General features: G+C 37.6%; 1 protein-coding gene across 2 annotated transcripts in view; it reads right to left on the reverse strand.

The window, feature by feature from the left end:
- Window positions 1-1,416: 1,416 nt before the first annotated feature.
- tbc1d9 (TBC1 domain family, member 9 (with GRAM domain)) overlaps window positions 1,417-23,432 on the reverse strand; it is a 42,121-nt gene continuing 20,105 nt past the window's right edge. Inside the window, exons 7-21 of one of the 2 annotated variants that reach the window (XM_088921821.1) lie at window positions 22,735-22,941; window positions 21,106-21,276; window positions 18,851-19,001; window positions 16,427-16,641; window positions 15,915-16,032; window positions 14,731-15,016; window positions 13,477-13,606; window positions 11,637-11,735; window positions 11,315-11,383; window positions 9,573-9,813; window positions 8,589-8,654; window positions 5,811-5,897; window positions 5,378-5,446; window positions 4,134-4,237; window positions 1,417-3,113 (exon numbers count right to left, since the gene is read on the reverse strand). In XM_088921821.1, the coding sequence (XP_088777947.1) occupies window positions 2,379-3,113; window positions 4,134-4,237; window positions 5,378-5,446; window positions 5,811-5,897; window positions 8,589-8,654; window positions 9,573-9,813; window positions 11,315-11,383; window positions 11,637-11,735; window positions 13,477-13,606; window positions 14,731-15,016; window positions 15,915-16,032; window positions 16,427-16,641; window positions 18,851-19,001; window positions 21,106-21,276; window positions 22,735-22,941 (2,748 nt within the window). In that variant the 3' untranslated portion in view covers window positions 1,417-2,378. The remainder of the gene's footprint in view (window positions 3,114-4,133; window positions 4,238-5,377; window positions 5,447-5,810; window positions 5,898-8,588; window positions 8,655-9,572; window positions 9,814-11,314; window positions 11,384-11,636; window positions 11,736-13,476; window positions 13,607-14,730; window positions 15,017-15,914; window positions 16,033-16,426; window positions 16,642-18,850; window positions 19,002-21,105; window positions 21,277-22,734; window positions 22,942-23,432) is intronic. The other variant, XM_088921829.1, reaches the window with a different exon arrangement.

Below are 23,432 nucleotides of genomic sequence, written 5' to 3' on the forward strand. Positions count from 1 at the left end.
ATGATTAAATCAGGTTTCTTTCCAAAAGAAAAGTAACAGTCTCCAAAAATAAAGATATTCACATGATAAAGATGGATCTAGATTTTGTAATCTTCCTAGATTTTACAAAATATTCTGCATCTGGATCTTTCTTGTAATTTTTATTTTACTGTAAGGTACAAGGCTGTCTGAATCTGTCTCCAGGAAGAACATCTGAAGGAAATCTGTTTCTAAAGAGCTATGTGAAAAATCTGACTGTTTTTCTTCACCGTGATTTCAACTTTTTGAAAAGGATAGCAAGCCGTTTCTCAGTGGTCAAGAACTGTGATTTTGTTGGATTCTGTTTATTTCCGCCTGGTTTAGGAAATGTCAGTTTTAGATAATACACAATTTTACATAGAAAACTGTGACACACTGAAATTGGTCACACTCAATAAATGTAATTTTCATGGTCGTTTTGTATTTGGATTAGTTGTACTGTTATGTTTCACAAACATGCTTTATAGGAGTGATAGCTATTAACGAACTGCAAAGGGAGAACATTTACATTTCCTGTAGCTTACATTGACGTTGTAATTTTTTAAATTGTGATTTTTATGGTTCCTTTCAGCTGTTGTTTTTAAAAACATATAGTAGCATCTTTGGAAATACTGTAAACGAATTATTCGATTTTTGTATTTGGATGTCATTGTTACTGTTTGGTTCCCATAGCTATCTTTTTTGTGGGTTTTTTTTCCCCAAGATTTCCGGTAGTCTGCCTCTTTGATGGATTATTGTACAAAAACTGTGCTATTCTTAAAAGTCCGCAGACGTTTTGTACTAACCTTATTTCAGTTGAATCTCTAAACCAGGTGAGCTCATGAATGAACTCAGGGGACAGTACTGAGTTACATTTTTTGCTTTAATACACATTTCGTCTCGGAGATCTTAAACTACTTTTTATATTTAATAAATCATATTGGTTTTAATAAACATTAGTAGCTGGTAAACCATACTTTTTTGTAGAAAACTATGGGACAAAACTAAAATCACTCTTGTTGTTAATAGTGCATCTAATTAAAGATTCCCACTGCAATTGATAAGATACATTTCTAAGTACTTTAAATTCCTCTAAATATTACAGATAGTTTAACACTGCACACCTGGCCTGAGTACTTAAGCAGAAGAAATGCTGTTTAGCATGGCTCTAAAAACTGGAACATTGTATATTACTTCAGGTTGAAAGTGTAGATTTCAGTGAATACGAAAGCCATGGTTAAACTCCCTGCAGTTAAGAATGGTTGCTGACCGATTGATCCTGAGGTTTTCTTCTTCATTTGCTGTAAATGACCGTCATAATCATTGCTTAACTACGGAAAAGATTGTATATTCAACTAGAAAACAGCAAAACCACCAAAATAAAGCTGAAAACATGGAAAAAAGGCAATGTCGGAAACATTTCTCACGTATGTAGCATTGCGTTATTTATTCTACATTCTTTTATCAGTTTTTGTGGTGGTAACCATGAACATGACATTTAAAAATTTTCACATTGAAACAAATTAAAACAGCAACTTCAGATACAGCAACAAATTACATAAATAAAAAAGACCAGCTGGTTCCTCAGTATGATACAGAGGTAAGACGTCAGGTGTGACACTGTAATAACTATAGTGAAGAAAAAGCCCTTGATGGGCCAAATAATAGAGAAACAAAAAAAACTGTGACTCAAAGTGCAGGTGCTCCAGTATCAATAGAGTACAATATAACAATAGACAGCTAACATTTTAGATCAGTGTGGCAAGGTTTCCAGAACAGTATGTAGTCAAGCCACAGGAGTACATATCCGATTAGATACGGCTTTGAACATAATGTTAGCTTTTAATTTTATTCTGTTAAGAGAATAAGTATAGATCACAACATAAGAATACATAGCCTAACATGATCTAACAGGTTATTAGTTTTGTACATTACTCCATATAAAGTATAGCAAGCTTAGGTTGTATATTGTAGATAAGTTTAAAATGATTGCATTTCCTTCTCACTTAAGGTCAGAATCAAATACTTTTCTTAGCTTTTCCACCACATCTTCCTGGGAAATCAGGATTCTCCGCATGGATTATAGCTCTGTTAACAGTCTAAGAATAAAACCGCTTTTTCACACATCATAAAATACAGTGTCAAACTTTTTAAAATTCTATATATTATTATTAATTAAACATATAAACAACTTCTCAGTTCTCAATCAGTGTTATCTACCACCTACCTAGCCTTTGTTAGCAGATGAATATTACACGGTGCACTTAAGACATACAGTACCTCTGTTTACAATTGTATTGGTATTAACTTCTTGGGTCTACAGGTGGAAGAATAATGAAAGAGACAGCGACACAGTTTATTTATTTTTCTGAGCTCAGCTTTCAGCCAGAGAGAGTGGAGATCTCATAGTCACTAGCAGATATGATCTGCCTCCCCACCTTTCGAATATTCTTGGCGTTGGAGATCCGCGCCACAATCTCCACTGGTTTCTCGAAGTAGATGACCAGGGCTTGCTCTGTCAGCACTGAGGCCAGAAACTGCTCAAAGGTGATGGCCCAGTCCTTGTCAATGCTGGTGCTATGTGGCAGGGAGTTGCCATGGTTACTGCGCACCAGCACCGTGTCATCAGCAATATCTTCGCACTGCAGCTTTTCTTCCATTTCATGGGAGCCGGCGCTCAGCACCGAGTAGGAGGACATGGAGGTGTCGTCCTTGGTCTCGTCATCGGAGATAAGCATGGCGGAAGACATGCCAATATCCTTTGGGGACGAATCTTCTAGCTTGATGTCCTCCATCTGTGAGCAGAGAGGCTGCTCACCACAAGCCCCCGAGCTGCAGAACTTCGCTTCGCCTTCCCCCTGTGTGGTCATACCAGAGAGAAAAGGGTCCCCCTGCCCATTCTGCTGGAAAAGGGAGTCCCCTTTAGCCTGGTCCATGGCACTGTCTTTGATGTCCCTATTATCCTCCCCACCAGCTGGGCTACAGAACAGTTTTCCCACCTCCCCAATCTCCAGAAGAAGACTGGTCACTGTGGCTGTGGCGTGGTACAGGTCCTGCTCATTTGGGTCCTCACTGAACATGTTGTAGAGTGTCTTGCACAGCTCAATAAACTGCCCCTAAGCCAAAAGCAGACAGGAAAGAATCATCAGGGTGGGTCTAAAGAGGTTCCTTTAGAAACATCCTTCACGTAATTAGTAAGGTTAGACACAGTTTCACAAATCAGTTCATCATGCAAACCATTTGATGAGGACAAAAACTGAATCTGGCAATTTCAGATCACTTCTCATAAGGAATTAATGGAAAGCTGTAAAAGTGCTCCAGATACATTTTAAAAAGCTATACGAGTTTTTTCTGTTGAGCTTTTGAAATAAATAATCTTCTATGAAGGAAACCTGAGACATTTTGCATGGATATTCCTTCACTACAAATCAGCAAACATTTAAGGGTCATTGGGGTTGTGCAAATACTGATAGAGTAGGATGATTTCTACAGATACATGATTTGAATAGCTTTAACTGTCAGAATGGTTTTCACTCACCTGCTGCACAAATTGAAACAATTGAACTCATCTGGTATTTAAAGATTAAATTTGAAATACTGCACTTTGGCTTACAATTTTTACAACAGAGAGAGCTGAGAACAATTTCCTATACAAAGACTATATTATGAAACTTTTATAAATCTTACTAATGTACAATTAAGTACTGAACCTCAAATTACTCCTCAGTTATTAAAATTGATATACATTCCTTGTAGTCTGTAAGTTTATAATTTCTTACAAACTGAAATGTTTATGCAATCCAAGGCACATTTTTTATTTTTCTTTTACCAGATCAGTTAAAGAAACTCATTTACACTGATGACATGGAGACCCATTGATAGAGCAGTGTATTTACTAGTAAAAGTATTCCACCTTGGATCTGAACGTACTGTACGACTCTCCAAGTCTGAAGTCCAGACCCATAACTGCTATTCTACACTGCTGCCTAAAAATCCCATTTATAGTTATCATGCATATTTCTTCACCACCTGTTTTACTGTCACTGTTTGACACAGTGTTGGAATGTACAGCACGTGGTAATAAACCCGAATGTTCATTACTCTAAAGGCGACCCGAGCATGGCAAGTTACTGTACCTGGTTCAGTTTAGGCAGTTCCTTCATGTTCTCTAATTTTGACTTGCTCTCTTGGTTCCACAGCCGTAAATAGGTCCGATAGTCAGGAGTGTGTGTCTTTTTAACTGCAAAGAGAAAGAAATGTGAACTAGGATGTTACTGTCACGTACTCACAGATCACAAACTAAAGGACATCTGTGGAAAGTAAAACCAAGAACTATTATGAACCATTATTCGTTATGCAATCAATTGTGAGAGCATGGAACAAGCTACCAAGCCATGTTTTCTAAGCTCATGCCCTGGCTTCTTTAAAGAGCCAAATGAGATACTTTGATCAATTTGCTCCAATTAAGCAAACAAGTTAGACAGACCTAATGGCTTGCTCTTGTTTGTACTGCCTCTTGTGTTTTTTCCCACTGTGCCTAAAGCAGTGCATGCGTTTCTCATTCAGTGATTTTCTTGATGTTGTACAGTACTTTGCCTAGTATTGATATTAACGGAGAATTTGTTTTTTATGATGAAGGATGGCATTCAACAAATCAAATTCATGTAAAACATAAGGGGTTGCAGGCTTTCATGTATTTTGAAAATTGTATCTAAGGAGTTTCTGTTTTCTGTTACAAAAAGCAGACTTTTGCAGTGAGAAGAGCTGTAGGACATAATAAATGGAACTATTTTCAGAATATCCATCTAATAATCAGTACCACGGAGTAAACATCTGTACAGTACAACTTGATAATGACATATGTGACAATTCACAAAACTCCTTCTTACATTTTTTTTTTACCAATTTAGAGAAAAAATTAACCAATGAAACTAACAATTTCTCACACTACAAAAAACAACTACTAAAAACCATGACTGCACTCCGAACTGCACAGAACATTAACCCCCAGTTTCACACATTTACAAATACGTTTAAATTCTCTATTAATTAAAGTCCCATATTTCATTGAAGTTATATCTGTCCCTGTAATAAGAGTACATTTAATTAACCTATACCCAGTCAAGAGCATCTCTCTGCAGATTGTAAGCACATTATAAAGCAATCCTAAATTATCCTGGATCCTGGATGAGATTTAAACAATCTTGATCCTGAAAACTGTTATATTCAAAACCCTGTCAAGGCTTCAGGCAGTAGGTTGCAAAACTAAATTAATGGAGAGAACTTTAAAACTCCTTGTTAAGAACCTAAAACATTCATTAATATTTAAAATTAAGAAAATATTGCTTATACATATAACATACTTTTATATATTACTTACCTTTTTCAGTTTTGAAGGTAACTGTTACAAAACCATCATCTTTATCATTTTTAGACTTTGGATCCAGCCCTGTAAACAAGGTAACACATACGAGAATAAAATAAAGAAGAAGATGTTAAATAAAGAAGATAATAAACTCATTAAACTGTACAGTCTTCTTTGCATATCTCTCAGAAAAGTTGGGGTACAGTAACATTAAAAGTAATGATAAATCAATCTTAAAACAGTTCCTTAGGAATTCTGTTTTTGTTAATTCCTGTGTAGTTCAACAAAAATGCCATGTTGATGAGCTAATCTGGAAAGCTGTTAGTGGGTATTCATGGTGATCAGAAGAGTGTATAAAATGAACAGATGACTAGCCTTACGAAGAAATAATGATCTTTGCATGATCAACATGACATTTTCTTCCAGCAACCAAGAACTACAGACATACCAAGAGAAGTCTCGGGGGTGATGTCTTCAAAGAAATACTGGGTAGCTTCAAAAGCAGAATCTGGTTCCTCTTGCTCATGAGCTGGCTCTGTAGGTCATGGGGAAAAAAATTAACAATAATTCTAAGACAGTTCACAGTTTAACTGAAGTCAATTCTTGACAAAAAGTATGTGGTCAAAAGGAATAACTGTGGTGTCATTATGATGAACTGTGATCTTCAACAATAAGGGACATATTTTAATTTCAGTCATAAAGTGAAAAGAAAAGAACTAAAAAATTCAGCTAAAATTTCATTAAAATACACTGAACCACAATATTTTCAGTAAAATGTAAATCTGACAATCTGACTTTGAGCAGTACTTACAGTAACTAGCTCTTTTCCTATCTCAGTAATGTCTATTGATAGTAATAAGAGATGTAATGATAATGACTAATTTTCATTCCCAGTTCCCTTGATGAAGAGAAAGAAGATATCATACAACGCATTTCTCTATGAAAAAATGGTTTTCTCAATGAAATATTCCCAGTATTCCTGTGGTATACAAGTATACAAACTCAGCCCTACAATCTACTGCAGAAGTTTAAAAAATGCCAAGCAACCTGGTGAGAGTGAATTGTTTTCAGCATTCAGCCACACTAATGAGCTGGGATACATGTGAAAATATTTAAAATAAAACTGCACCACACATATGACTTTATTTCCATGAAACCTGTCGAAATAAACTCCCGGGAGTCATTATCCTGTTGTGGGAGAATAATAAGCGTTTCATTTCTCTTCTTCAAACTTTACTATGCCATTGTTTCTCCACAGTGCCCAGAATTTGTCCTCTTTAACTGTCATGGGTAGTGCAAAGCACAGCCGATTTGCATAACAGGATTTTAAAAAGTGTCAATTATCCTCTGTGTTGATTCTGTAACAGCGTCGGGACTGGTGGTGGAGGACCCCTGAAGTTCGAAATGTTTTCACCGCTTGGATTGATTGCCCTACTCAGAAGCTGCAAAGTTAATTGTTTGACAGTGTTTTTCTTGGAGTGAGGTAAACCTGAAGGAAGTCACAGATTATCAAAGGGTGTTCCAAATGATTTACTCTGTATAATTAACTTCACTGTAATTATTAAGACAGTCACAATAAAGAATAACAACAGCAGGAGGCCATTAACCTATCCCACAGGATTCCGTCTCAGCATCAAGACAAGACCAGAAGAAGAAAGGGAAGAAGGAAAAGAGAGGGAAATAGAGTACAGCACTCATCAACACATTGTAGCACTTCACCATTTATCCACTCCAAAGCTGTACTGTGGGAGAGTTCCTTTCTCTAACCAGGTAAATTCGTCATCATGAAGAGAGATTGCTGTCTTACTAATTTTAGGACATTCTGATTTCCTGTATTGCACAATTCTCAAGCTAATAACGTTCTTTTCCATTTAGTGATGCATTGTTGTGTTTTACAAAGGGAGATTTTGTCCCGGGTAAGATCCATTTTTCCTAGGGTACGGGTTTTCTCTGTTGGACCTGTTGAGATGTTTTATTTTGGAATTCTGAATGTCTAAAGCAGTGCTTCCCAATCCTGGTCCTGGTGACCCACACACCTGCTGGCTTTCATTCCATGCCACCTTCATTAGATCATCGAAGCTTTACTTGATCCAAGAAATTGCTTCATTTGAATATTTGCACACAGTCACGAGTTTAGGATTTTATTTAAAAAATACAACGGTTAAGGCTCCAACATGATTAAAAGCTGGGAATAAACAGTTCAGATTAATCCAAGAACGGTCCATGAAGGGTTTGTGGTAACTGAGGGTTTGACTGGAACAAAAACCAGCAGTTGTGTGGGTCCTGTGATTCCCTGGATTTTGAACACGGATCTAAAATATAAACCCTGGAACGTTACTTCAGTCTAACAGACTGTCTATAGTGTAATCAATAAAACTGTTGCATAGTTTTGTAAATTTGAATAAATATTTGTATATCCTTGTATGTTTGGACCTAATTGTTGCTCTGTCATCAGAGCTGTGCAGGAGAGTAAAAGAACTCACTTTGTGTAATGCTCGATTATTTTCTGCCCTGTGTCTTGTAACAATAACAAATCAAATATGATTCTGCTGGGGGAATATTCAAGACTGACACAACCACTCTTCTCCAGCAGTCATTAGGATATCGTCATCAAGAAAACAAAATAACAGCTTTATTTTAAAACTTATCCAAAACTAAGCCCAAGACAGCATTTAAAATGAAAAAATCATATAATGTACACAAGAACTAGCTTATGTAAGCACATAAATGCACATACAAACTTTACTATTGAAGTTTATTATCCAGTAAAACAACACAATAAATCATAAACCATAATAGATAGTACAGCATCATACTCTACTGTATATATCAATTTTCTTTCTATTTAAATCTAAGTTTATAAAAATTTCTAAAAAGCAAATGGTAATCACACTTTAAAGTGATTTCATTTTGTTTCTCTAATTTGCATTAGTTCTGCTAACAAGAAGATGTATCATGAAAGGGAAATTATGGTTTTTCTGCACAGTGGGAATTGTTTAAAACCAAGGTTTTCACTTCTATCTACAGATCCCTGCACAAGTATCGTATCTTAATTTCAGATCTTCTGCTCCTATCCATACTGTAGTGACGGAGTACGCCACATCCTCCCATTATCTCAAGACAGTTACATAATTTAACTTGAAAAGAGACAAGTAAAACACAGAAAATAATGTTACAGTCCTAATCCTGTATAGGTAGATCAAATAATTAATGAACATTTACTTACCAGGCAACACATGCATTTTATAAAGCAGCTTCAGTTTTTCTGTCAAATCCCCATGACAAAGCACGCCTACAACAAAAATATCTAGGTAAATATAAATATCTGGGTAAGTATAAATCCATTACATTTTTATTACAGTCTACATGTTTCTGTCAAATCAGTAAACGAAAACAAAAATCTTGTGCATTTATCCACAGGCTCATACTGTACCACACATATATCTAGATCTCTTTACTCCACTGAGCAGGAGACAGCATATGTGACCTCTAAATGAAAATGTCTTTCTTTTAATGGCCTAGGTAGTGTAGGCAGATACAGTGCAAACCACAATGACCTATATACTTTGTACTTTATAAAACACTACAATAGAAAGCGACATTAAACAAAGAAAAAAAGCACTGAACAAATCAGTTTCTGTGGACATTGTGAAATTCACAAAAAACTACCTCTTTACAGATTATGTGTAAAAAATTGCAAGGTGCACTAATGTGTACTCAAACAACTTACTGCTGCATTTAAAAATGAAGACAGCAATTATAAGGATACCTATAATTATCAAATAAATGTAGCTAAGACAATGTTCTAATTCAATTCTGATTTAAAATGTGTTTAAGACAGTGGGAAGAGTGGGAAATCTGCTGGAAGAATGCATATAACATCAGGTAGCCTGAGTTTTTTTTCCTGGTCACCTGGTTCAGGGGTTGCCTGGCAACCACTGATGAACACTAAGTGTTCCAACCAGGCAAGGGAACAAAAACTAGGAGGACTTTATGTACTGCATATAGGTACTTTATGAGCAAGGTTCAAAGTTCATTAGCCCTGAATTCAAAAGCATTCCAGACTCTATCCATGTTACTGGGAAGACACAACTAACAAAACTAAAGGCTATCTTAAATACACCCTGTCTTGTTAAAACGTTCACTTTTCTGAAAATCTATTTGCATATTTGTTACACTAGCACTCAAAGGCAGAGGGAGTTGGACATACTCAAGCCAGTGACGAATTCTCTGAAGTTGATGAAGGAGTCCCCATTCTGGTCCAGCAGCCTGAAGAAGCGCATGGCCAGCGAATCAGAATGAGCCCCACAGGCCCACGGAAAGAGAAGCCCAAAGAGGCCCTTGAACTGCTCAAAGTCAATGCGATACTGCTCCAGGTAGGGCAGGCTGGGGTCATGCCTGTCAGTGGGATTGCTGTTTCCACCCCAGTAGCAGCTTGTCAGATGTTCTGCCTGCAGCAGGCAAATAACAATACCAATATAATGTTGTCTTTATAAGAGCTAGACTGTAACCATAGCAGTCTTAATCAGCAGGGAGCATGAGGGTGTACAAAGAGAACTAGTTTCTATAGTAACAGTGTACATGGTTCTGCAGATAACGATACTCAATATTCTTACCCTTAAAACTTGGGATATTGACTAATTTAATCTGAAATTAAATCAATCACTGCTCTATTATTATTCCAGACAATAAAATATAAATCAATGAAATCTTTTTTATCGTCTTCATTACGACAATATATAAAGGTCTATATAACATATTTAAACAATTTTTAATGTGGGTGAAACATTCAGTTTGCTGGTGACTGTCAGTATACATAAAGAAACAAAAATGCACTTCAGTGCTGTATCACACAAACATAAAGGATCAGAGGTCACTCTAAACTAGCTTTAAGGTAAATGTGCAGCCCTCTAGAACGTTTGCAATGCAGGATATCTTCAACAACCCCTCAACAAAATAGTAAGAATAGAAAAATGTAAATATAGTACATAATCAACCAGACACTTTTTTGTCCACAATGTATCACCATGATCTCTACTACAAAAGCAAAGAAACACACCCAAGCAATATTCCCCATATCTTCTCAGAATCAGAATTAACACTTTTTTCACTTGCATTTTTTCCAAAGCTTCTGACTTTCATCTATGAGAAAGCTAAGAGTGTATTTTAAAAAATCTCATGCTACGTAGGGGCATCATTTCAGGAATAGCTCACTTGACATCAAACACCATCTGGAACACATACACTCAGTGCATAGTGTGTTGCTCTTTTAAAGCTCTTAAAGCTAATCTCATTCTCTCAATTGATTTAAGAGAATTGTTATACAGCATATGAACACTCACAAATGCCTTAGAAAGCACAACTGAAATCAATGGAGTTTTCAACTATAGTTTGGGAGTTAAGACATCAGCTAAGTTCTCCTTCACTTCCACTACACTAAATCATAATCCATCACTTTCTGAAAACCTGTAAGTACCCTAGCCAGTCTCTTTTTTGCTGACATTCTTCATCCTGCTTCTATCCTCCTCTACAGCAGCCTGGTGGTTCACTTCTCTCTCTGTGTGGGGCTCCTGACTTCCTCATCCTACAGCCAGTGAGCTGACCCTCAGGCAAGTATGGTAAGCCAAAGCATTTTATGCCTGACTTCTCCATTAACATTCCTAAACATGTGGTTTTACTGGGGGGTGTTACTGCAATATTTTTTTTTTAAAAAGCTAGTTTACTCTTGACGCAGTTTTGTTTTCCTTTGTTAAAATGATGGGGACTATACAGCTGCACATTATTTAGCTTACTGACAACTAGACTACAACTCAACACTGCAGTCGACAGCATTTGACAGCAAACATTCATATTTTGGCACAACAGTGCAGAACTTGTGTTAGTGTTCGCCACCAAACACTAAGGATTCTTGAGTGGGTAGTGTAAAAAGTGTGGGCAATTCTCATGTTTTACCTTAAACAAAACATAGAGCTCTTCAAGCTCATCAATGCTGAATGCCGTTTCAGTCACAATAGTTCGGACCTGTAAAAAAATTCCATTAATACCAAAATTCATTATGACTCTGATATTAATTAAAGCTATCATTAAAGCTATTAATCAAAGCCATGAATAAAACTAAAATAAACTATAAGAAGAAAAGGGTCCCAAGCTTCTCCTATTCCCCGCTTCTGTAATCACTTAGTAGTAGTTTTCTATACAAGCTACTGTATGTAAACATGCTCACTTTTTCTAAATTCCTACAAGACTTCAGTTTCACATTAAAAACCGGTTTTACCACATTGCGTTTTGTAGTGTCTTCAATGGCCTGGATCACTCTCAGCCTCTGTTTGAAACGCATCTGTTCAATCACATCTGCTCTGATGGTTCCAAATTTCTGCAAAAGACAGTGGTCAAGATAAACTAATAAAAAGAGAGCACAGGAAAACAGAAATTCAACTTCATTTTACAAAAGCACTTCTACTGACATCATGAGAGCTTTAAGATAATTTTTCACATTCTGTGTCTTTAATCAGTTAATCCATGTCTTTACAGCAGGCACCACTTGCTAGAGTGTCCATTAAATGCAGGGGGTGCACAGTATAACCTGAGGCTGCAAGCCTATTGTATCGTTTAACGAACAGCAAGATCTGGGGAGAAAATTAGATAATTAAGAGGATATGTGCAGTGCATTTAATATTTCAATTTTGTCGATACACAGACTGTTTCTGCTGATGAACAATATCTATTAATATTTTTTTTAATGATATGCATTTTCACACAGCCATGCTTTGGAGACAAGCACACCACACAATTTAGTGACTCACAACAAGTGATAAAATCATGTGGTCTTAAAAAATCTCTGTGAGAAAGAGCAATCAGCATCTATTAATCTGGATATTTAACAGTGCTTCTATTCACAAACAGAAAAACACTTGCTTTATGTCTGATTGTATAAAACAGTTGTGCAGTGTTAGATGCCTTATTTCTGACATTCACACTACTCTGGCCACTCTTTTTATTTTTAATTATAGGGAAATTGCAAAAAACGAATCTCAGCTTTGCAAAACAGAAATTTGATTACAGTAAAATACCCCCTACATTACCAACATATCTTCATATTTCTAACATACCAAAAATGCCATGACCTTCCCCAGGACATGTACACAGAAAACAGATGGATGAATGACAATTTAAAAAAAGTTGTAAAAACCATTATTTAACTAGTCCTTCAGAGAATGACTGTAATTAATGCAATTAAATGCCTTTTATGATGGCAGATCATAAAGTACTGAACTAAATTACAGAACACTTTATAAAATGGTGATTGCCCATCTAATTCAAGTAGAGATGACAGCTCAGCTTCCTATTTTATGAAAGAAGATAAACAAAACTGCTTTAGGAACACTGGAAAGAATGAGAAACACTATACCAGGCTGAACTCTTCTTTAGATAAAAAGATGTGTCCGTTCACAGAACACTGCAGTATATTGAAATACTCCTTCAGTTTTATTGTCTTCACACAACTGTGTTTAAATAAGGAAGTTTTTGCCAGGCTAAAACTAATTACAGTAACCAAAGGGAAAACTAGGTAAAAAGCAAAACTGCAAATGAGCATGTATCTCTTCCTGCATTGTACTAAATGTATACTAATGACTTAACTGTCAGGTTCCTTTCCCTCTAATAATGCAAAAAAAGATTAATACAATTCTGTTCACGTAACACTTTTTTATAAGCTTTACAAATGATAAAAAAGTGCCTTTGTATTTAAATTGTAAGTGTGTACTGTTTGCTCAGATATACAGTAATGTAGAGGAACAGGAAGATATTGAAACAGAAAACAAACAGAAACAAAACACATGACAGAAACCTTTCAATATATATCAAGACAGCAAAGCTACTTTTGCCTTGCAAAGCTTTGGGTTCTTAGCTAGAAACAACAAATTCTATGAAGCATTCAAGAAAAACAGGAGTCAGGCTCACCATCAGATGATTTTCAGTTTACACTATGTAAGATACTAAATGTAAGTACACTAAATGTAATTACTATGTACTGTACGTACACTAAATAAGATACACCTTCAGACCACTCAGTCCAATTACTAGGTGGATGAAATACCAGTGCTGATGGCCCTCACCTCATACGAGCTCCTGACCAGCTTGAAAATGTCCACCTCAGGGTGGGGCTCCCCATCATCAGTGAGGAGAGAGTGCAAATGGGGGATTGGGGGCAGGGTGCTGTCCTTGTTAGTCACACTGTCCAGGTACCTGCAACACAGGATATAAAGGTCCAGCCACTGGCTCTTCAAATTGCACAGTATATATGAGGATGATTCCCTTGTCACTGAACACTGGATAATCACACAGCCACATTCAGATTGCCACACTGCCTACTGGAAACTGCAAACTAACTCCATTCAGTTTTACCACAAACTAAATAAGATGGACACACAATTTTGGCAAAACTAGAAAGCCTCTGAATACAGGATGATAACAAGTAATACACTGAGGATCAGAAGACACCTATCACTAACAACAGTAAAAAGTGCACACAGATATCATTTTAAGATTATACCTTTTTGTAGCTGTTGCATCAACACTTTATTAAATAGAATTGCATTATGCCAATTAATATTCATCATCAACAGTGTTGATCAGCAACCTATTTAATGTATGTGTTACAGGGTCATAGTGTGTGGCCATGGCTGGAGCTGTACTAGAAAATGAGCAGTACTATATATCTGCAACACAGCTATATAACATCAGGTTGCAGAAACTTGTATAGTGGGATTCAGTCTCGTTACTTTCAGCCTAGACAAGCATATGACTGTCCAGTGGTCTTTCAGCCCAAAGTTGTCACATGTCATTCCACAAATGTTCAATGGAGCCCACACACGGCATAAAGGTCACATTCCTATTAAAAAGCCCTTGTTAAGGATGTGCATTATCCTGCTGAAATGCTGATGTCACATCAGGATGAGGATGAGGGTGTAAGAGCAAGTGAGGTACTTGATGAATGTATTGCCATGCATTCAGGTCATCATCAATTAACTGTCCAAGTGGAGTTCTGTGGTGGATTGACACTCCAGCTCAGAACATCACAATGGCCATGATCAACATCAAGGACTGATAATGCCCAAACACGTAATCAATATCCAGAATCAGCATACTGTATATTTTTAAAAAACATACATGCATAAATGGAGCAATGTTTCTTGTGGTGTTCAGTATATGATTTATATACAGTATATACTGTACAGTATATATGGGTTTTACATAATAATGAAGAATGAGAAAAAAATGGGCTAAGAAGCTCCAAAAGTAGTAAAGTAGAGTAAAGAACAGTAAGAAAACCCAGTTTTAGATTTTACTGTACTACAACTGTCTCTCACCTGCCCAAAACAGTCATGGCTTCTCCATCATCTTTGCAGTTCAGCAGTTTGTCGATGTTGGCATCCAGCACAGCCAGAGCCAACTGGAAGATCACTTTGATGCCCTCATAGAAGAAGCAGTCCACCACTACTACGGCACTCTCAAAGGGCATGACGCTGAGAAAGAGCGTCAGAAACCAGGAGAGCGAGATGGTGGAAATCACTCCTAGGTCCTGCATGCAGTCATAGAGCTGAGGCACGTACTCCCGGGCTAGCTCTTCAAATACCCCCTGGTCAACAAGCGCCCCTGGAGAGCACAAGGACATGCACAATGAGCGACACAGCCAGGGCGGAGAAATCCACACTCGACATCCCGCTTAAATCTGGAGTTATACATCAGAATACTTCATCTGCAGCTGTGGAAACAGGTACAGTCTTCTGGCACTCCCATTGTGGAAATAAATAAGTATGTAGAGAGGTCACATCCTGATCCAAGCCACATCAGCTCAGCTGACCAGAGCTTATCGTGGTTCCTGTGGCATTAGGTGGATGAGAGGGTATGCGATTCCCCCTTGGATGGGGCGGCGGTCCATCTCAGAGTATTCTCCCTCAGCAGTATTCTCCCTCAGCAGTATTCTCCCTAACCCTAACCCTCCCTTGCTGGCCGCCACTTACACAGCAGGGTGGACTGGAGAAACTCAGGTAAAAACTTACTTGAGATACAACGCTAGTGTCTAGAGCAGGGACCTTTCCTTTGTGCTACCAAGTACCAAATGAGTATGTATACTATCAGAATGATTTCATAAAGGCAGAAACCAAGGTCAGCCTGAAGTGGAAATACAGACCTACAAGTTACCAAAGTGCTGAGGTTGAGAACTGATAACACTCAGATTATCCATTTTATGGGTTAACACAACTTTCAAGCCTCATATAAATGACCAATTTATGCTTTGCAGGCTATTGTAATGTACTATTCAGTGTGAGTCTTCGTTAACATATGAGGCTTATCTAATATATCATGAGGCAAAATTTCTGTGTCATTCGCTCACACATTAAAATACTCTGTCAGCTGTGTAAACTTAAAAAAATAAGCAGACTTTATACCTCACTGAGCTTCCCTCATAAAATACCACAGACCTGAAACTTCTGTACACCACGGGGCTTTAGAAGCTTTGATTGCATCAAATCGAGGAAACAGTACTTACCGACAACCCTTGTGTTGTAGTAGTCTGGCAGCATTCTCTCACAAAGAGCTACCAGGAGCCAGAAGGCTTCTTCTTCCTTGGCGTAGAGTAGCAGAACTGAGGTGACAATATTCATGGCCTGCAAGAAGCACAGCACAGGGCAGTGAGAACACGGCAGACCATCACTATGCAGGAAGCAGAGAACACAACAAGGCACACCAGCATTTAAATCAACGCAGCCAATGTAAAATCCAAGGAATTTCAGCAGGGCAACAGCTGGGCAGCATATTGCTTTTATATTGTTGCAAAAAGCATAACAATACACTTTTTTAAGCAGTGAAAAAGAACACCCAAAACATTACAATGAAATTAGTCTGCTATGAAACACTCCCAAATGCATCAGTTATGCTTGCGTGATAGTCTAGTCTGTTATGAAACACTCCCAAATGCATCAGTTACAGTATGCTTGCGCGATAGTCTAGCCTCATACTGTATGATTTAAATAATAACGTGGAAGGGATATATTAATCTACCTGGCAGTACCCAATGTTGGGATTCCTGAAAGCATAAGCCGTCAGCACCCGTCTCAGGGCTGCAATCCCCATCTCATTCTGGAAGGCAGGGTGCTCAGGCAGGGAGCGGTGGAGGTCCCTCTCTATCTCCTCTGTAGCCAGGTTGTATTTACCCATTGACTTCTCCACCAGATCTTCATAATAACCAGGGTGAGTAGCCATCTCATTGATAGCTCCTGCAGAGAGAGGCGCCACCACATTCTACATAGTGAAATAAGACCTTAGGCAAAAGGGTTCCAACGAGAAAAATAGAAGTGGCATTAAATAGAGACACAAGTTTAAAAAACCACTACTTCACAGAGATGTTTTTTTGGCACTACTATTTTAGGAGACGAGTAAAAAACTAAAACTAAAAGAATACTGAAACATAAAAAATAAAAAGAGACCGAGAGGTGGCATAGAGTCAATGAGCAAATTATTTCTTTGAGGCTTCACTTTCACTTTATTTTCACTTTTATTAGTACTTTTGACCCACAATATGTGATAATGGAACCATTACCCAATGACTTTGTACAGTGTTATTCAAAGTAATCCTTTTATCTAGAACGCAACCCGTTATAAGAGGTGTGCATATACAATATCTATGGTTCCCTAGACGTTCTCCCCCACTGTGCTGTTTCATTGCATACAGCTACAGCCATTAATTACTTAAAGCAGAATTAAGACAGCTCCTTCCATGCTAGAGAAATCATGCTGTTCTTCCTTGATGCGCCTCACAGGACAGAGTGCATTTATTTCCTTTCACTGTGCTATTTTCCAAAAACAGAAGTCACTTGAGTCATTCGTGCACAGCTGGTTAATAATAAGATTATGCATCCAGACAACTTAAAAAAATACAACTAGCACTTAAGCAGACAGTACTATCTGACACACAGAAGATAATAAGAAGATAAACATCGGAAGTGAAGTCTTTAATGCTTCTATTCTTTTTTGAACACATAAGATTTACAAATGAGAGGAGGCAATTAGAAAGAATATAATAAAGATTACCAAATGAGATGAGAGAAAAACAGCTTTTCTGGTTGCCTATTGTTCTATGAGACATAAGGGATGTATCTTTGAATCTGCTTTATTGATGCTTCTAACTTAATAGCACAGTAAACAGTACAAATCTGCAATCAGAGTAAAATAGTTTTTTCTCCCCCCTACAGTTTCAAGCCATATACTCAAGGTCAGCTAGTGATATCCTGTATTACAGGCTGATCTAAAAATACCCCAAAGTATTTCTGAAGGTTATTATGTGCAAGTGGTACACAGCAGAGTTTTTGCAGCAACCTATATTACTTAAAAGTGACTCCACATACACAGAATAACCCTCTGTATAAAAAAAGGAAAATTTATATACTTTTAATGTTTTTGTTGAGTTTTAAACAACAAGTATACTATGGCTACATTTTTTTCTAAAAACCAACAAAAGGACTGCTGCCCAAAACATCCTAAAATCATGACTACAATTTAGGGTACAAAAAGCACACTACTAATGATATAACTCTTTCGTTTGGAAAGTATGCCACTTTATTGTGTTGAAGAATGTTCAACACTGCATAACTGACTATTCAGTGCTTATTATTTTTCCTTAATAGCCTCTGCGCTCTGAAAATTTACCATGAGCCACATAACACAAGGAAAATAGCTCCATGTTAAGCTACAATTACTGTAAATGCTCCCACATCACCACTTGAGAGGAAAAAGCTGGGCTTGTAATATGTGGAGCTTTTGGGATGGAGTGTGAATTTAATTGAATTTGGTTTTTCAGATCTTGTCTTTGGGTTTGAAAGTTGCCACATATTTCCATGAAATACTATGCACTAGGAGCAAACTGAAATCACTTAACTTCTCTTTAGCAAACTTCAACAGGTTACACACACAAGTTTTCTGTGTTCCCCAAAATGTAACCCTGATGGAGCCTGCTAACGGCTTTTACATGCTGAACTGTAACCATCACGCCTGCTTGATCACAGAGGCTCTGTAACCATCACGCCAGCTTGATCACAGAGGCTCTGTAACCATCACGCCTGCTTGATCACAGAGGCTTTCTCCCCCTGTACTGACCCCCAAATGGTGAATGTTTACCCAAATGGTAAATGTTTACACTAAACTCCTGATGACAAAGGAAGGTTTCTATTTCCTTCGGTTACATCAAAGACAGGAGGGGGGAAACGTGTATATATAAGTTCTGTAGGACCATATCCACTTTGAGCTACGATAGGTACTATAACTATTATGGTGCTTATTGTGGTTCCTTGTATGCATACAATAAAGCTTGGCTGGACGAACGAACACTTCAGGCTCAAATTTCTTGGTTTCTACAACCCCAATCAGGATATTATACCCCAGACTGTTCTTTACCTGTACCAGAGAAACCCCACCTCGGTCTCCACTCACCAGAGAACAGCAGCCAGAGCTCGCCCCTCATGTTCTCCGGTATGCCTTTCAGGACCAGGTCCTTGGTCTTCTCCGTGCGATACATGCACACTCCTTGACCATACTCTGTAAAGTGATTCTTCCAGGCCTGCTCCTTCAGGAACTCTTTCGCCTGTGACAGGAGATTCAGAAAGACTGATGAGTGCAATTGTGCATCCTAATCTGCGGATCCCTACTGGAAACATACTTTTATGCCAGAAAGGAAAACGAAACTTCAGTACTTTCATGTAATATGGGAATTAGAATTTGATTTAATTAAAATGTCTGAATATTTCTTACTTAGATGTATACTTACACTGCTACCACATGGTCAATACTTAGAGCCCAATTGTTCTGAAGAAAGGACTTACTAGAATTGATCTTATTTGTTAAACCACAATTACAAGGGAACCACACTGTGAACAGTGGCAGCACTAGAAGATATGCAATTTATTCTAATGAGTTCAACCACCCGAACAGCTTTTACAGCTAGGCATGTTTAACTCTCAGATAAAGAACACATCCTGTGCTGTCTGTGTATCAATAATAACATGCAATTTTGATTTGAAGAAATGCCAAAAGACTATTGTTAAAATTTGAAGTAAATTAATTTCAATTTCCACATGCTGATCATACTTAATATCAGACATTTATATGTATTCAGTACTTAATGTAAGACATTAGATGTATTTAGAGGTTAGAAAGTAGCTTTATTTCAAAATGGTAACAAGGGATATTTGTCATTTCTTCAGGAATGCACCAGTAATACATCAAATGATCTTCTTCTATTGCCATCAAAACATGTATATACTATATTCATAGAATATATTCATAGAACATAGAATTACGTTCATACAGCATAATACTATAATGTAGAGTGATACTGTATGTTGGCTGATAATGAAAAATGCTTCCAGTGTGTTATGATCTCATTCCCAAAAATATATTTTGCTATGTTTTACAGGTAAAATATAAAGCACAGCTTGGCCTTTGGTCAGAAGGCTCATTGAAGTGGTACATGGCAGGAGATTGCTAAGACAACATATGACCATGAGTAATGTTACGAGCAAGAGGAGACCAACAACAATGAGCTGCTGAAAAGTCAGGTGGGAACCTGCACTTCTTTAATTAAAGTTACAGCACTTGCCCACTCAGCTATCGTTTAAAATGACAAATGTTCTCAGCAATCTCTATGGACAGAAAAACCGTGAATCTGGAACAACTGTCAGTTGAGTCTGCAGTGATGTGCCAGTAATGTGGGGCAGGATCAGCTGGAGCAGCTAAAACAATGACCAGTTTTGTGTGCTTCAATCTGGAGCAACAGATAAGAAAATTATGCTGTTTTCTTACTTTTAGAAGCTACTGTACATTTATAGATTCTAAAACAGAACCATTTAAAAGAAAAAATAGATTTTTAAAGTTCAAGATGTTTCACTTTGATTGTTGTGAAACATTTCATTCCCCCATGACAATATTTAAATATACATTAAAATATAACCTTATGTAATAACATTAATTTTACATTCAAACCAATGTCCAAAAGCAAGGACATTCTCCCTTCTGGTTATACGCCATTTAATTTGTTCTAACATATTTAAATTAGAAATTGTGATATGTTTTCTGAAGGTTCACACCTTCATTCTGGAAAAAACAGCTTTGCTGATTCACAAACACATCCTGTAAACTGAGTATTTGCATTTCTGAAGCATTTAGAGGTCAATGTATTGAAAACTGAAAAGCAGGAAAATTTTCTACATAAAGGTTTGATTACCCATACTGTATGTATGTTATAGATTACAAATTTCCTAAACATAAAAGTTAAGTTTCTATGAGAATCGATGTTGTAAAACACATCAGCAACATCATTAATTGTTGTCTTCAGTTTATGAAGTGTCACAATGAGGCAATAATATGGAAATATTCCCAATTTTGCAGAGAACAAACAGAAACAATGTTCCAGTGATTTTTACACTTTTACCATTTTATAACAACAGAAAAGATTTTGATGAATGAGATATTGGAATGGAAAAACAAAATTCTACTAAATAAATATAAATATAAAAAACAAAAAATAACGGAGAATATTTATTCAATTTTAAAAGGGACAAACAAAAATTAAATGAAATAATATTTACAATATACTTGTTTGTAAAAACAATGTTGAAAACAATACACTGTATAATTAATCTGCTTTTCTTAATAAACTGTTAAAGATAGAATTTGCTTATTAAGATTACCAGTTTGGGGTTAAATTCTTCTGGTGATCTTCGGCGGTACATTGTCATAAGGGCCTGGGTAGCAGTTGGGACACTGTTATCATTGAGATTGAACTGGCGCTCTCCCTCTATCTCCGAACCCAGACTCCTCTGAGGGCTGCAGGACAGCAGACTGCTCTGCCTTGAGTACACCTGGAACACAACAGGGCTGTGACTGGGCCTACTCACTGATACAACAGGGCTGTCAATGGGCCTGCTGACCGATACAACAAGGCTGTCGTCATTGGGCCTGCTAGCTGATACAACAGGGCTGTCACTGGGCCTGCTTACTGATACAACAGGGCTGTCACTGGGCCTGCTAACTGATACAACAGGGCTGTCACTGGGCCTGCTCACTGATACAACAGGACTGTCACTGGACCTGCTCACCGATACAACAGGGGTGTCATTGGGCCTACTTAGTGATACAACAGGGCTGTCACTGGGCCTGCTCACCGATACAACAGGACTGTCATTGGGTCTGCTTCCTGAAACAACAGGACTGTCATTGGGCCTACTCACTGATACAGCATGGCTGTCAATGGGCCTGCTCGCCGATACAACTGGGCTGTCACTGGGCCTGCTCGCCGATACAACAGGACTGTCACTGGGCCTGCTCACTGATACAATAGGACTGTGACTGGGCCTGCTCACTGAATCAACAGGACTGTCACTGGGCCTGTTCGCTGATACAACAGGACTGACACTGTGCCTGCTTGCTGTTTTGTGGACTAAAGTACTAAAGCTGCAAGAGGCATGAAATGAGGGGAAATGCTAGGGCTTAATGGTCATTCTAAACCTTAACTCATTAAAACAAGCTTTCACATCAGCCTGGGCTAAGCCCCCCGAAGAGCAAAAAAAAATTTACATAACATATTATTTTCTCTTCCTGCTCCTGTATAAGCCCGTTGCACTACTACTACTTGAAAGATTATCCAACTTAAAAACTTTGACTTCAAAAAGGAAAATATGACATATCTGTAACAATTCATCTTTAGGTTGAAATAGCATTCTCAAATTAACAAAGATTAAGTTAAGAGATTCTTCCTTTAGAAAGCATTACAATTAAAATTGCTCATCTTTTCCATTTCTTCTGCGATAGAGGAAATATTCATCAACTTTTCTGTAAAACTACAGTAATTGGGTAACAGCATGATCCCATTATAGCCTGATCTTATAAGCTAAGCAAGGGTAAGCCTGGTCAGTACTGGGATATGAGAACACAGAGGAATACCAGATTGTTGTTGAAAGTGAGGTTTGTGGACCAGTTGGTGGGCACTGTTCCCTCTGGTCCTGAATTTCCAAACCAATGAATGTGCTAAAATGTTGACCAGTTGGATTGCTGGTTCCCCATTAATTCAGTTGGTGAAGCAACAACTGAGCTCTCTGAGAGTACTGTAGTGTCGTGGGGTATCTGCCACATAATGGCTGCGGTGTCTCACCCAGATGGGGTGAGGCACTTCAACGAAGGCTGAAGCACTTTGAGACCCTTTTTTATGATGAGGTTAAAGTGATGAATGGACCTACAGATCACCTGAATTGAAGATTGCATTAATAATATTTTTGGGCTTGGGGAACTCAGAAAGTGAAGTGGTCAATAAGTGAGACTACCTCATCATCAGAACTGTTGTAACTTCCCATGATCTCTCTGTCAAAGTAGATCTTGGATGTGGTCTGTTGCAGGAAGTCGGAAATCCTCTGCACAAGAAAGTCTCTGTCTTTGAGGTTGGCAAAGAGAAAAGTCATCCTATTTTTGGTGCTGATGGACAAAGGACTTGGCAGGACACTTGAGCTGTCTGCCTTCTCCACAATTGTCACCTGGTAAGAGGACAAAGAGTCGTGATGTTATTAAAATAAATGTGCTTTTCATACTAACGCCGATTCTAAAAACTTCCAAAAAAGTTAGAAGGCAGATGAAAATGCAAACTCTAATTTAATTGAAATCTTTCAGCTTCTAATTAAGGATACCAAGTTACCAGAGCTTTGTAAACAATGCATTTATTAATTACCCTGTTTCCAAGGTTATTTTGTTGTTTTTAAGGGAATCCAGACACAATCAGAGAAAAAAAAAATCTAAATTAAAGTCTTTATATATAGTCTTAATAGTGCAATAAAGGAAACCACTTAGAAGCAATCTGTTCACCTATTAACTATTAGTCATTTCTTACAGAAAAAGTGATGCTCAAGCCATGCTATTTTTTAAACAAATGTTAAGAATTTATCACTGACACCATAATGGAAAAGACAATCAACTTTGAAAGTATGATGACAGAAGTACAGTGTACACACTTTTATGATACTGAATACTT

This window comes from Atractosteus spatula, chromosome 1 (genome assembly GCF_055471065.1).
Source record: "Atractosteus spatula isolate fAtrSpa1 chromosome 1, fAtrSpa1.hap1, whole genome shotgun sequence".
NCBI lineage: Eukaryota > Metazoa > Chordata > Actinopteri > Semionotiformes > Lepisosteidae > Atractosteus > Atractosteus spatula.